Source organism: Buteo buteo, chromosome 5 (genome assembly GCF_964188355.1).
Source record: "Buteo buteo chromosome 5, bButBut1.hap1.1, whole genome shotgun sequence".
In the NCBI taxonomy this organism is placed as follows: Eukaryota; Metazoa; Chordata; class Aves; order Accipitriformes; family Accipitridae; genus Buteo; species Buteo buteo.
Genome location: NC_134175.1, coordinates 32,259,877 through 32,275,681, shown reverse-complemented (window position 1 = coordinate 32,275,681; position 15,805 = coordinate 32,259,877). Strand labels below are relative to the sequence as shown.

The 15,805-nt window shown below is 41.1% G+C and overlaps 1 protein-coding gene across 1 annotated transcript in view; it reads right to left on the bottom strand.

Moving 5' to 3' along the window:
* Nucleotides 1-2,010: 2,010 nt before the first annotated feature.
* ABCB11 (ATP binding cassette subfamily B member 11) overlaps nucleotides 2,011-15,805 on the bottom strand; it is a 48,653-nt gene continuing 34,858 nt past the window's right edge. Inside the window, exons 20-28 of the mRNA XM_075028522.1 lie at nucleotides 14,743-14,847; nucleotides 14,483-14,644; nucleotides 11,303-11,506; nucleotides 8,346-8,587; nucleotides 8,076-8,232; nucleotides 6,824-7,021; nucleotides 5,811-6,017; nucleotides 4,781-4,927; nucleotides 2,011-4,021 (exon numbers count right to left, since the gene is read on the bottom strand). Of these exons, the coding sequence (XP_074884623.1) occupies nucleotides 3,821-4,021; nucleotides 4,781-4,927; nucleotides 5,811-6,017; nucleotides 6,824-7,021; nucleotides 8,076-8,232; nucleotides 8,346-8,587; nucleotides 11,303-11,506; nucleotides 14,483-14,644; nucleotides 14,743-14,847 (1,623 nt within the window). The 3' untranslated portion in view covers nucleotides 2,011-3,820. The remainder of the gene's footprint in view (nucleotides 4,022-4,780; nucleotides 4,928-5,810; nucleotides 6,018-6,823; nucleotides 7,022-8,075; nucleotides 8,233-8,345; nucleotides 8,588-11,302; nucleotides 11,507-14,482; nucleotides 14,645-14,742; nucleotides 14,848-15,805) is intronic.

Sequence of the window (15,805 nt, the reverse complement as noted above, 5' to 3'; positions counted from 1 at the left end):
GTGATCGTTCCCCTGTACTCGGCACTGGTGAGGCCGCACCTCAAGTCCTGTGTTCAGTTTTGGGCCCCTCACTACAGGAAAGACATTGAGGTGCTGGAGTGTGTCCAGAGAAGGGCAACCAAGTTGGTGAGGGGCCTGGAGCACAAGTCTGATGAGGAGCAGCTGAGGGAACTGGGGTTGTTTAGTCTGGAGAAGAGGAGGCTGAGGGGAGACCTTATCGCTCCCTACAACTACCTGAAAGGAGGTTGTAACGAGGTCGGTGCTGGTCTCTTCTGTCAAGTAACTAGTGATAGGATGAGAGGAAACAGCCTCAACTCGTGCCAGGGGAGGTTTAGACTGGATATTAGGAAAAAATTCTTTACTGAAAGTGTTGTCCGGTATTGGAATAGGCTGCCCAGGGAAGTGGTTGAGTCACCATCCCTGGAGGTATTCAAAAAGCTTGTAGACAAGGCACTCCAGAACATGGTTTAGTGGGCATGGTTGATGGTTGGACTCGATGATCTTGAAGGTCTTTTCCAACCTAAGTGATTCTATGATTCTAAATCAGGAGCCAGCCATTCAGTTGATACAGTGAAATTGGCCTACCTGTAGGCTTTCGTGAATTTATCCCAGTTGAAAATTATACTTCATGCCCTATTTAATAAGATTGTGTGGCACCTTAAATAAGAGCTATCAAATTGTTAAATATTTAAACTGTAACTTCATCAGGGTTTTGCAGCTGTTTATACAGTTAATATTTGGAACAGATACAGAGCATATACACTTAGATGGCGATGGGCTGAACTACTCAGCCTAGTTTGGGCTGCAAGGCCCCCTTTTTAATTAAGCTTCTCCTGTGTAATAAGGAGGGTGAAAAGTACTTGACTGATCCACTTGATCCCACTAATGGGATCCCAGGAGAACATTAATCTTTTATTCTTGACTTAGAGATGCCCAAATTGGGATAATGTAATTCCAAAAGTCCTTCCATCTGTCTGCAGAAAGATTCTCACAAGCCAGGAATTATATGAAATTAAAGCATCCCTCACTCCTCATACAAACTAGCTGACAACTTGACTTTACATTCAGTTCACAACATTCACTTTTGCTAATATGCAGCTTTTCTTTTTGTCCTTCCCATTCCCTGTTGCGCCTTCCTGATGGAAGGACTCTGGCCACTGACAGGCTGTTCCTGCTGAGAGTAGTCTAGCTGGAGCAGGGGCTGTGTTTGCAGAGCAGTTACTCAGGTGCCATCCCCAAACAGTATCATGGTTATATTTATCCAGAGGAATAGGGCGGTTGGAAAACCAGGTAATGCAGCTGCCACGGACCATGCAGAGAAACATAGAGCAGGACACACCAAATGATACTGTCAGCTACTTCTGTCAAGACTAATGACTCAGGACTGGCTCTGAAAGACGTAAGCAAATGCCTTTGGGTCTGCTCAGGGGTCCTGTCACCAAGCTCCAGGGGTGGGAGATCTTACCTGTGGGGTAGCTGCAGAGGAAAGGCCAGTCCAGCTCTGCACCGAGCAGTCCATCAAGGCTTGTTGCTCATGCTCAGACACACCGTGTAGCTCCACTTGCACTTTAATCCCTTCACACAGGTACTGAAGGGCTTTATAATCAACTGGTTGTCAATAGCACACAGGTATAAAGTGGCAGGAGATGGCGCCCAAGAACATGAAAGTCCAATGCAACTGTTCGCGTACACCATGACTGCCTTCTGTTTGTTATACAGGCGTACTTCCCGATATTTATTAGCTAAAACCTAAAAATAGGACAATGTTATGATGAAGAGTAGTACCACCCACCTGGGCCCATGTCACTCTGCTCCTGCAAGGAGGTGGTAGGCTCCTTTTGCAGGCAGGGCTAGTGCAGTTGCGTTGACCTTCTCAGCAGCTCTGTCCTGCGCAGCAGCCCCTTGTTACAGACATGATCTAAATACACAGAAATACTTGTTATCTGCTGCAAGATACTCACGTGCTTGTCTGAAGGGTGAGAGATGAAGTGCTAAAGCACAAGAGCCAGTAAAAAATACAATTTATTGGTATAATTTGGGCCACGAAAGTGGTGTCCCTTAGGCAAAAGAATTATGGAATAAGTACACATAGTCATTGTAGTTTTTAATAGAGAGTCGTTATTTTTCCATGGTCATAATATTAATATAAATTAAATATCATATAGGTATGTCAACAGGTTATTGATAGTCGCTCTGCCAATAGTTTCAGTCCTGAGCCATCCAAACTAATTATTGCTCTGAAACATAAAAAGGCTAAAAAGATGAAAAGAGAAGGCCAATAATGCAGCTTCCTTTTTCATTTTCAGTTAAGGATTAAAATACAGACTTGCTTGGGAAAATAGCATTTCAGTGTCAGCTATGTGATTTCAGTAGGGTCTGTTGAAGTAATTCTATTAATGGAGTTGTACAAAGTTGAAACTGGTTTTTCCTGCCTGGAATAAAGGGATGTATCCCAATAAAAGTTTCACCCTTACAGCTCTATTCAAGTTTCGGCAGTTGGTACTGTTGTGTAGTTTTATAAGATACTCCATTGTGGTGCGATTTATAATAAAGTGGGTGAACTCCTGCACCCCCAACTGCAGATTTTAGGACATGGAGAATGACTTTTCCAGTTAATACTCTGTTATTCAAAATGAAGATTTAAATTTTGAAACTGTAATTTAGACTTTCTGTCTATCATCTGATTTGTTTCCAAGATCCCAGTCACTAAAGAGTCCTGTTGTCCTGCAGATAATAACCAATAACATATTTCAGACACATGCAGTAGACCTTACAATATACTGCTACAGATAACAAGCACCTGCCAGAAGAAGATGCTTCCTGACCTTTGTCATTTCTGAATGAATAGTTGCTCTATCAACTCTGCTTAATACAAACAAAGGGCTAATTATGGCTATTTTTTCCCCACCTTTACTGAATATATTTATGATTGCTGTAAAAATACTCATCATTGTCTTGCCTTCTGAAAAAAGATATACATATTATCCATCACCATCTCAGTAGAAGTGATTTAAATAACTGTGATGATTAACTGTAGGATTTTACATTGATTTAACAAAAGCATTTATTCCTATTCAAAATCTATTTCACAGCTTTAATCAGTGGTAAGTGTAGGGGAGATGATCCTCTCCAGCTTCTGTTCCTCTCCCTTATTGCTTTCGTTACTTTTCAGAGGCTGCCTTCTGTGTAAGTACTTAATGGTTTTGTTGAAGGGGCACAGCGATGCCAGGCCCAGGGCGCTGATGTGTTAGTGCTGTGGCTGCACACAGTGGAAGCAAGCCAAGCCTCCCCTAGTAGCACAGCTGACATGTATGGTATGAAGAGGCGGAAGGGTGAGGGTTCTGTACCCCCAGTAAGGGTATTTGTTGTAATCCTCCACAGGCTGAACGTTAGGAGAGATTTGATCCCTTTGGGTATACAGTATCGTGCTTGGAATTGTTTTTTATTCATACGGCTTACCTAGAGAAGTGGCAGTTTCCAGAACACCAGAGCAGAGTCTTCCTTGGTTGCTAGTTGAGGACTGACAGGACTGTGCAGTCTGACTGCAGGTGGTGGCAGCTCCCCAGCTCACCAGCAACGATCTCTCCCATTTTCAGGCTTGCTTTCCCTTAGCACTGGGCTGAGCTACTTCCTGAATGGATCAGCCTATGCTCAGTCCCCTGCACGCGCTTGATGCGGAAAGCTGCATACATTTAGGGTACCATAGAACTCACACTATTGCAGAGCACTTTGTAGCACAATGGGGTACCAATATACACATACCTACCACAGAGTATTTGCTTATGGAAAAGAAACCTTTCAAATTTAGAATCACAGTAATTCAGCTAATTGGGGCTCCAGTGGTAACAAGCTTGTAATAAGCTCCTTCCATGGCCATCAGTTCATCATGAGTGCCCCTTTCAATGACGAGTCCTTGCGACATCACAGCAATGATGTCAGCATTCTGGATCGTGGACAAGCGGTGGGCAATGACGATGCAGGTGCGCCCTTCTCTGGCCTTATCCAGTGCTGCCTGCACAGTCTAAAGGCAACAGACAAAGTGTCAGAGTGAAAATATGCAAACCAAATTGGGGCTCAGAGCTAGAGAAATCCAATTGCTTCAGATTAATTAAACGTATTGTGCAAAACCATATTTACTGTAACTTGTAAAAGTGACTATGAGGCTAAATCAAAGGTTATGTTTCTGGTATGCTCAGCTGGGTCATGAACTGAGTTTATTAGTAGTACAAAGAAGGGACAGGTAAACATAGACTGCAGTAGAAACTGAGGCAGGCCTTTATTCAGCTGACATGCTGAATGTCAGCTCAGTGTGGATATGTTTTTAAATTTCCACCATTTCTCTAATCTCTGAATGTAACCAAGCTACGCAAATTATGGCCCAAGTTCTTAGGCCCCTCACTGCTGTTTTTATTGAATATTCAGGCTCATCATTGACATGCTTGAATACATTTTAGTTTGGTTGGGTTTTAATGTGCAGAAGCTATATATATGAAACATTCCCACTGCAACCTTAGAAACCCAGGGAATTAGTATGGACATTTCTGAAAAAGTGCTGCCTCTCATTGGCAGTCTAAGAGCCCTTGTAGCTGGCTGCTGTTTTTTATAGCTGTGCTTCCTGGAACATTAAAGGTGTAAGTGCTGAATTAATAATGTGGAATAATAACGTTGTGGTCGTGTAGTGGAGTATGTCGGGATGTCTCCCTAGAACAGAAAAAGGCATTGTACATTGTAAGCCACTGTATTAACAACTTGCCTTTACTGCTTTTCACTGCACATTTACCTTTTCACTTTCTGTGTCTAAGGCAGATGTAGCTTCATCCAGTAATAAAATTTTAGGATCTCGTATGATGGCCCTCGCTATAGCAATGCGTTGTTTTTGCCCACGAGACAGCTGGGATCCTTGAGCCCCAACATTGGTTTCGTATTTCTGAAAAATAAACAAAAGGAAGATTTTATTCAAATGTAAGCAAATACAGTACACAACCTGAAAGAAGAGCATGAGGAGAGAGGCAAGAGCACTGTCCATTGCTGCCTCCTCCTCCTTAAAAATGCAGAATACTGTACAAATGCAAAAATACTGTATAATTGATACACAGTTTTGGGGAGACATTTCCGAGTCATGCTTTGCAGTGCGCATGGCCCAGGGGCCTAGGCAGTATGGCGATGGACCTGGAAGAAAAATTTGATAGCAAAATGTTGGCTGGTTTGTCTGAAGCAAACAGACCCCCATCCTAGGTTTGGGAGAAGAGGCTAAAAGTGATTTAAGGGCTTTCTGGACAAGTGTTTTGTTTGGGTGCCTAAACTGCATCCATACCTTTTATGTTCTTCTGATTTGTATTTACACGGTTTCAGTGCATTTAGATACTTATTAAGTGCACATAAGCAGCCAGCTTCAAATGTTTTTGTCTAAATATCATGCCCTAGTCACAAGGCAAATCTCCCACAGCTGGGAACAGGATTTATATTTCCTGACTCAGTGTAACATTTTGACTGCTGAACTGTGCTGCTTCTTTCTTGTCCATGGCTTTGAAAAATCTTCCTTTTTCTCCTAGCTCAGAGTTGTAACTGCTGGTTTCATTTTTACAAATATTTGCCTACTGCATAAAAACCCAGTCGCGACTTACGCCCACACTCTCAGGAACATAACGAATGGTCATGATACCCTCCTTGCTCCTACTGTTATGGCTGTAAAATTAAATAAAAGGTATATGCATGTAGCAAATTTAACTGGGTTTGGAGCAACTCCCAGCTGCAATGAACACCGAGCAGCCTATCTGTAGTTCCACAGCCAAGGCCTCGTGGGTACTTACATCAGGCAGTGACATAACAAAATCATGCAGCTGAGCCTTCTGGGCCGCTTCTATGACTTCTTCCATCGCCGCCTCTTTGGTGTTATTGCCATATTTGATATTATCAGCAATGCTGCAGTCAAATAACACAGGCTCCTGGGACACTATTCCAATTTTTGATCTAAGAAACTGTACATTTATTTTCTTGGTGTCGTGTCCATCTATTAACTGCCAGGAAATAGGAGAAAACTTGAAACATTCCAAAACAACAACCTGCAAAACCCAAATAGTTTATAGCAAAACTAAATGATTTGGCCTTATTACTAAAATGCAAACACTACTGATTTAAAGTGATGTGGAGAATCTAGTTATATTTGACTCCTTTGTGCATGAAGTGTATTTTTTGGGTATGCCTGTGATATGCCAACACTAGATCATTTGCTTAATCTTACGTCCAAGTGAACTAATTAATTGCTTAAGGTTAGGTACATGCTTTGTTGCCTTCCTAGCATAGTGATCACCACACTTATTTTTTCCAAAGAAAGAGAAATCAAACTACATGGTTAAGTATTCACATGAGAAAAAGATATAAAAGCTTTTTAAGCTATCAGTAATTGAATAACTGGAAGTTAAATCTGGACAAATTCAATCTGCAAAGAAGCTGCATGTTGAAGCTATATATTTAGGGATGTTCCAGACTCTCTGTTGCTCCATGCAGACTTGATTTTTGCTTACACTTCCACAACGTATGCCACACATTATGTTTCATACAGGAGCTACCAAGGTGAATGCGTACAGCCTACATAATGCATAAAGGGTACACCGGAGGCTTGTAGTATTCTGATCTTGCCTGAATACCTCTGAGATGATACTCCGGAATTGTCCAAACAGTCCATATTTGTTTGAGAAGGAGCTGAAGCCCCAAGCTACATATGTATGTGCCACTACTGCTAGGCTGCACAAGCAGGACACACTCAGAAGAGTCCTTCTAGCATTGCTGAAAACAGCACACAAACCATGTTTCCTTTGCTTACCACACTTCCTTTCTCAGGGTCATAGAAACGCTCCAGAAGCTGTACACTGGTGCTTTTACCACAGCCGCTACTTCCAACAAATGCCAAAGTCTGTCCAGGCTTAACATCTACAGAGAGTCCTTTCAGGACCTGAATATCAGGCCGAGAAGGGTATGTGAATTTACAGTTAAGAAATTCAATGCTTCCCTTGAAATCATCCTGGTTAAAAAGAAAAAAAAGAGAAAGATGCTACAACAAGCTCAAGCTCAAAATTGAGTTCTAAAGTACGAAGTAACTCTTCCTCAGATTCCATTCTTGCATCTCTTATTTAAAACGCGACATTTGTGCTTGTGAAATTAGCCTGGAAAGCAGGATAAGAACCATACTGGGGTAGCTGTCCTAGACGTGAAGCCATTAGTCACAACACTATTGCTCTTCTTACACTTCCCCATACTGCACTGGTCAGAGGCATCAACTGGAAATAGGATTGCCTTGCAAATGGGTAAGTTTTTTATTTTAATCCAGACACTGTGTAAGTAAGTGTAAATTTGGTGGTAGTCCAAATAATACATTTGTGCAAAAAGCTGGATTTGGTAAAAAAAAAAAAAAAAAAGTCAATTTACCTTTGCAGCGTTAAAGCAATACATGAATTCAGGTCAGTTTTTCCAGAACTCTTAAAAAACTCTATTACAAAACTCTGAAGGGAGTCAAGATACTTCATTTTCATGGTTTGAAGTAAAAAAACTAATGTATTTAATTCATAACAATTATTTCAAGTTTTCATTTAATTCTGAACAACAATAAGCTAAATGAAAAGTAAACTGTTTGAATTTTCTGGGTCTGACTTTTCAATTAACCAAAAATTGAGCATTTTCATCTTGTCTGACTCAAAGATGATTTGCCCCCTTGTGAATACCCCCAACATTTTGATGTGAATGGAAAAAAAGCCTCCATTATAAGCTAGCGATAGTCAGGTTTATGTGTGAACTGTAGAGCAGAAAGAAAAAACATGCTATTCTGTGAGTCATCCAAATTGGTCCTATTCCAATTTACAGTTTTACACTGACAAATTACTAATAGCTGCACTTTAGATTACTCTTGCTGTCTAGTACAGAGCTCGCTGCTTCCAAAAGAGCAAAGACAAGTAACAATTATACAATCAGCATAATCTTTTTGTAAAGCAGTGATCCTCATTGACTTACAAACCATTAGTGCAAATTCAGTGCTTATATTGAGCTGAATGACATCACAAATTACTTATCTCTGCTCTTACCCATTTTTCCCCTTTTTCACTGTAAACACTGATTTTAGGAAGCCGATCGACCAGTTGAAAAAAGCGTGCAGCAGATGTTTTGGCTTTAGCATAGTTTGGGGTATAGGAAGAAGCTCTTCCCAAAGCAGTTCCACTGGTCACAATAGCAGAGATCACCCTGCGGGGAAGGGGAACACGGTCATTCTGGGGAAGCCATCGGGAAACTGAACGCTACACTGAGACCAGCACTCCTGGAGAGGAGCCTGTTTCTGGCTCCAGGCAGGCTCTCACCTGAACACAAAGCTGTAATGAAGTCCTTCACTGTCAACCAGAAATCCTCCATATCTGTAAGAGACAGCGTTGGCAATGAACACTATGCTCTGGGCAAAGCCAAAGCAGAGTCCGTAAACATGTGCTTTTTTGATTGCAGCTCTATAGGGCATATCTAGGTGCTTCTCAAAGTTGCTGATAAACATTTTCTCTTTCCCTATCCCAGCAACAGTCCTGATGTTAGAGAGGGCTTCACTGGCAATCTGGAGGAGGGAAAAAAAAAAATGGGTAAAAGCTAATTTTTACTTGGAAAAGCAGAGTGTGCTCTTTCACAAATGCATGATTCTTTCATGAACACAGGGCACTAATGCCATATATAAATTGATTCAGATATGATACAGACTGGCCCAAACATCAGCCAACCTAAAGAGAAACTTTCGTACAAGCAATTATCTACTAACATCCTCAAGAGTAATGCTCTGTCTGCTCCACCAGAGCTAAGCTACTGTAAACACACTTAGGAAATCGGGCACATGCTCTCACTTGTGAGTTATTTCACGTAGTGTGAATAAATGAGACATCCACAAAAGCAAAAATGGTTTTAGGAACACTGTTATTCTTGATTGCATGCATTTATTAAAGATGTTTATTTCAATTATTTTATTTGTTTTACTTATAGCAATATCAGGGAAAGAGTTAGAAGGGATGCTATCTCCAACTTCTGTTTCATAAATTAAAACCACCTGAATTTACTGTTTCCTCACCTGCTCATCCTCCCTCTTTCTCTGGCTTATGTCCAAAAATCCTAATGAGATAGAACATATATATGGAGATTGATTTGATACACCTTGATTCCTCTAATGTCAGTGACACAATTTCCAGGATTTTTACCTTGTACATGGGCAAAGAGTAAGCAAATGCTTGCCTATGTACATAGAAAAATGCAGCACAGGAAATTATGAGATAATCCCCATGGAAATTTCTCTGGAGCTTTAATTAATTGTAGGCTTTATATTGTGCTTTGTTGCCAGTCAGAATTTGGGTTTCTGTCCCAAAAAAATAGCACTACAGTTTCATCTGTAGAAGTAGATTGACAGTTTGTTTGATCCTAATTTCAGCCTACTTAAGTAATTTTATTAAGAAATTGGTTTAAAATGCTGTAGTTTGCCTGGACTGATATTAGCTTCATAGTGTGACACTTTCCTTTGGGAAGCAATAGTCTGCTATATGGCTTATGAGTGTTTTCAGCATGTAGGAAGAAATCTGAATATAAATAATTAAAAATATTCCATTCGATTTCAGGGTTTTTTTCTGGCCTAAATTAAGAGTCAAATCTCATGCATTATCATACAATGTGAAGGAGCAGATAAGTAGCTACTGTGAATTGAATTGTTCAGACTGTGCTTTTCCATGTTTAGCATGGCTGATGAGCAATCACTGTGGAAGAACTCAGAGTGTTTAGCATTTGGATGCAGTGCTGGCAAATGAATTAGAAAATAACACCAGATATAATCAGTCATCGCCAAAACTGCTGAAGCATTGAGTGCCCTTTTCATCCCAGCCTCTGGGTCCTTCTGTTGAATAAAAGCTGATGCCTTGACTCATTAGTGAAGTTTCTCTCCTTGTCAAGACAGTATTTTGATTTACCACTTTTTGTAAATAATTAAACCATTCTGAATGTGGGCAATTGGTTAGGTCTTAATTCTTCCTTGGCTTTCTGGAATTGAAGATTATTCCTAACAGCACTCAACAGTGGCCCATAAATGTATTCATTTGATTAGTGATACCAAAGTCAAGTGATAGTAATTCACGTAATACCTTTTGTGCATTCAAAAAAATAAAATTCCAGACATGTGCATGCTTTTAAGTTCTATGCCCCCAGCCATGACATGCTTTTTTAAATCACACCCAGAAATGGGAATTGGGAGCTGAAGATTTTCTTCTTTAGAAATCAAAAGGGGGGTGGCAGGCTGAGCCAACTGCCGCAGGCAATGGGAAAGAAACAGCCAGTAGATGCAGAGCTGAACAGGGCAAAGGGCTCCAGTCCATGTGTTTGCTGCACAGATTAAGGTCAAGAGGAGGCTGAAGATGGTTGAGAGCTCAGATGGGTAGAGGGAAGGTTCAGATGGGGCAGGGTAGAAGGTGGGTTGGGTAAGACATTTGGTAGGCAGGACTGTAATGTAGGATGGGGGAGGAGTGGGAACACTGCAAGAGTCATTTTAGGATGGGCTAAAGTAGCTCAGCAGAAGGAAATTCTGAGGCTTTGAGAGGATCTGCAAAGCTTACTTTTTCTGATGCTAGAAATATGGCAGCCTAAAGCAGGGGAGAAGGCTCAGGCATTACTCTGAGCGGGGTAACCTGAGGTAGTCTTCCTCATGTTACCTGTCTTCTAAATTCCCTGCATTTCTGATGCAGTTCAGTGTCTGCACAGTTGAACTAGGTATATTTAGAAAGTATCAGGTTCTGGGTCATGTGCCAGAACTTAGTGACCCACAACTAAGGTCACAGGAGTTTGAGAGTTTCAACACTGCAGACCTGCATAGGAGTGAACTCATGAGAAAACGGCATTCCTTTCTCTTGCATCCCTACCTTTTCTTTGTTTGGTACATGGACTGGAAGTCTGCTGAGCCAGTGCAAACTACATAAACCTATACTCAGCCTTCGAGGTGAGCCAGTTCACAGCATAGTCACAGGGCATCGACAAACAGGCATTTAAATAAAACCTGACAAAGGTGAAACAGGCTGCTGAGAGATTTGTGTCTGACAATTAGGTCCAATAACTTTTGAAAAGTCAGTCACATTCCACGCAGCAAGTGCTTTTGCAGTTAGGGAGTTTCAATGGTTTGACAAGCTGAAATACTACAACTTATTTGCAAAACATTGCCAGTTTCATTACATTTGAATTACTGATGGTCCCAAGTGCCTGATTTTTCAACTACCCATGACTGCAAATATAATTAGTTTTTAAATAACATTACCTGTCCAGTAGCTTCCAGCGCTTTCTTGTCCTGAGAGGCAAATCCTGTCAGCATCTTAGCCTGCACAGCTCCAGATAAGGCCAAAAATGGCAGGAAACACAGTATAACTAAACTCAGTTTCCAGCTGAAGTAGAAAGCAATGATCATGGCCACCCCAATGTTGGTAAAGGAATTCACAATCATTCCTATCTGTGATCCAGTTGCCTTCAAAGAAAAGAAATAGAGATGCTTGACTTGTACTCCAATAGTAACTTTAATAATCTTTAAATAAACTTTCCTATAGAACTTTAGAAAACTTGAAATTATATTAAAATATCATAAAGCACCAACTGCTGCTGACTGCACTGGAATTTAGCCAGTTTGGATATACTGTTTCCAATTAATTTTATCAAGAGAAGGGCTGCAAATGTCCAATATTCCTTTCACCCACCAAACCTTCCACTGAGAACCCAGAAAATTGTTTCTAATGGTTGTGAGAAAGATAATCTAAGTACTGAATTATTTCCCTTGGTTCCCTGAGGAATCACTCATCTGAATACTCCGTTTAGCCCCTACATTTATCCATCTAGGTTTAAATAATAAAGAGAATCCTTTTGCAATTTAACTATTAACAACGAAGTCTCAGCTGTGCTAAAATGAGTGAGGAACATCACTGAGAAAGGATGAATTAAAGCTGCATTTCTGCCTCTCTTTATTAAGGAAAAATTTTAAATACGCCTTTGAGATCACCTTTATTGAATGCATTCATCTTCTCCTTATGTACTTCAAGAACACTATTCTTTGTAATAAACTTGATTTATTTACTCAAAAGTTATCTTCTTTCATAGCAGTGAACAGCAGCCCTAAATAGGAAGTAGGTTACTATGTATTAGAAAAAAATATATACGTTTGATATCCTTGATCATTTTCAGTCAAATTCATTTGCAGGATGTGAACTTGCAGCACAAAATGCTCATCCTCTGACCTGCAGCAATAGGGCAAGGTGCCTTGGCCCTGGCCACGGTGGAAGGTACACCTCCCAGCTCTGCAGCGTCTACCAAAAGGAGCAGCCATAGGGGCTGCTCCCACCTGGATCCTGCAGTTCTAGCATCCCCCACACACAACAAGACTCCACTTACTCCTGGTGCAGATGTAGACATTTTCAGACCCCAGACACTTGCATGCACCTTCTCACCTGCAGCTCACTCTGCAACAGCAGCGGTTGGCTAACTGCTGTGTCAGGCAGTGAAAGGTGGAGGACACTGCAGCTCACGTAGCTCTGGTTTTTTCCCCCCAGAGCTGTGGGTTGAATGGCTGTGCCCCACAGCTCTACATGTGCTTAGAACAAAAATATCCCTTAGGAGGCTATTAAATGGTTCCGTCAGTGTTTTACAAGTTTGTTTATTTCAATTAAAACATGCCCTGTAAGTGCCTGTAAGGACTGAGGAGGTTTGCAGCTGGTTTCTCTGATTCTGTAGAAATTGCTGCTGACAGGGGTTTGGGGAACATCTTTCCTCATTTACCTTTTAAATTCTTAAAACTTCCACTAGTAGTTTTTAAAAAACAACCTATCATGTTCAGTCAAGCTGAAACAGGACAATTTTTGTAACAAAGAAATCTGTATGTTTCCTTCTTCATCTCTAGAAAATTGCTTGCATTGGAGCCAAGTAAAATGGCATCTGACTCACTTCTACCAAAGCATCAATTCAGATAGGTAACATTTATAGCTCAGCATGATTTAACCCTCACCCACTAAGGAATATAACACATGGAGTTAGTGGTTCACTTTCCCAAACAATGTCACACTGAATCTGGCTGCATGATTCCCCAGCTGGAGCACCAGCCAGTACTATAAACTGTTTTTTCAAGTGGACTGTCAGTTTAAATCAAAACTGTCACAACAAGCACAATACCATGCTGAAAACTGGAAAACATGATTAGTGATAAATGTCACTAAAATACTAGTCTGACATGGTTTTGAAATAAACACTTAAGCATTGTGGCAAACAGCTAATTCATCTCCAGAAAAAAAGAAGTTAAAACTTCTGCACTTGATGCTCCTTACCATTCCATTGATGGTTGGTATTTTATTGATTTTTGTGTTCTTCTTCTGGTAATACAGGCAGGAATAATGGGCAGTAAATTGGGACGCTACTTGTGCTTTTAGATAAATACAGTGATAATAGTTCCACGTTGACAATCTCTGATACATAGAAATAGCTTAATTGACTGACCAAGGATTGATCTACATTGACCTCGCTGGTTGCATGTGTGAGAGACAGAAAGAGTTAATGTCTCAAACATTATGGTGGGGCAAGTTCTGCTTAAAGACAAACCCTGCACAGCAAGGAACCAATGTGAAAAGCCCATCAGCTCAGACATCAGCAACAGGAGGGGGAGGGTGTGCTGGGGGATGCGCAGCTCCCTGTTCTGATAAGCTGTTCTGATACAAAGATCAAACAATGGTAGTGTCTGCAGGGAAGGAGAATTTACTCCACAAACGACTCCCAAGTCCAAAGGCTCGCAAACTGCTCATAGGTGCCTGCCCAAAAGAGGGGCAAGGATGATAAAAGGACACAAACTGAAGCCCCAGGCGCACAAGCCCACCAGCACTGGACCCCTCAGCTGACTGAACCAATGCTGGACCCAGGACCAGTGAAATCTTTCTCTTCCTTTTTCTTTCTCTGTCTTCTTCTCTCTTTCCTTTTCCACAATCCCTACACCTCATCCGTTTCAAGACATAAACAGTTGACCAAGTCTGAGACTAAGAGTGTATCCAGCCACCCCTGGGCCCTTCTCTGAGGAGTCTAGAAAGCAAGGGGGTCTGCTCTGAACCTCGTGACTCAACGGGAGGGATCTCCTTGTTGATGTATATACATCTCCTGAATTGATGTATATGGTTACCCTGGGTTACACGGTTTACAGAAGTAGTCTTATGCCAATTCCTGTTGTGAGAAACCCTGCTACCTAGTACCATGCCTCCCCAGTTCAGTTTGCTTCTGTCATGAATAAAATCTTTAACTGATCATTTGGTGTCATTTCACCTTAATTTAGCCGGAAGGAATTTCAAATTAAACACGACTCCCTAGTTTGTCCAGTCTGGGTCGTGACGGCATGCTAGCTAATTTCTGTGACGATGTGCCAAAATAGGCCTTCAATCAGTGCTTATAGTAAAATGATTCTTAAGCTACCAGGTCTTACCCCTTGGACCTGTGAGGCATCTGTTGCAAGTCTTGTAGTCAAAGCACCAGGGCTGTTCTTCTGGTCATCAAACCAACCAATGTCTTGCCCTAGCATAGCCTGGAAACCAATTTTCCTTAACCGTCTTGTAAGCAGCTCACCAGACTTGGCAAAGGTGTATCCCTGGGGTGTGTAAAAATAAATACAAATATTGTACAGAAAGAGATACCCACAGAGTAAGGGATCAGAAACAAAATTTACCCATACCGGACTGCTATTACCTGTAGAAACTGTGTGAAAAATGAAAGAATTCCAATAAAGACAAAGAGTAGGCAGACACCATTGATCTGGATTCTTCGTTCTTCTTCATCAAGAATGGAGAAGGTCTTTGAAAAAAAAATGGGTGGCGTCATATTAGAAGTGTCAGTTTTGCTGTGTGTGAAGTTTGTTCATGAATCCCTATTGCCAAGTGCAGAGGCCCAGCCTAGAACCAAAGCCAGAACACAGAGCTCTCCCTCACCCCTTGCAAAGGCCTGATTCCTTATTTTTCCTAAGGTGACCCTGGGTACAGCATAATGCTTTTTACTCCTATTAAACAACAAGTTTATTATACTTGGTGCCTGCATGTACTGCTATTACTCGTTGCCCATCCCTAGTTATAATTAATCAAACATCCCCCCACTCTAAACAAGATACCCAGAGGATAGTAATGAAATAAATAGCATAGCGACAAAGCAACAGTGCAGCAGCTCCCTTACCTCCTCTCTAATCTATGCCAATTGCAACTTTAGTCTGTGTAATAATTATACCCTAGCATGACTCTCCTTGCACAACACTAACAAATGCTAGAAGTAGGCTTCAAGAAGAACCTATTGTCTTTTACTGAAGGAGTGTGGATACAAGCTATTTGCTTACTGCTGGGTACCTGAGAAAAAGCACTAGTCCTTGAAAGTAGAGCCCCTCCACCCCATTCCACTCCAGTCACCATGGTATTTTCCTTTTATCGCTTGTTCTTAATACCTGGCCTTTTTCAACACCTGCCAGCATTACTGGCTGCTGCTGAAGTAGTGGTCCAAATCTAAGTAGCCATCCTTTAGCAATTCCTTTCTGTCAGAGCCGTTGATATGTAGGTCAGTTAACCTACCTGAAGTTGTTAAACTACTTCTGCTACTGGCAGATATAAGCCACAGCTCATGTTTGTACTTCTCCACTAATCTTAAGTTAATTCTAATTGGATTTCACAGGTAAAAATTACTATAAATTGACTAATCTCTCAATCTGTTATCTGTAAGGTGTAATTAAAAATAACCTGTGCATTCGACATTTCCTTAAATCAAAACCGGC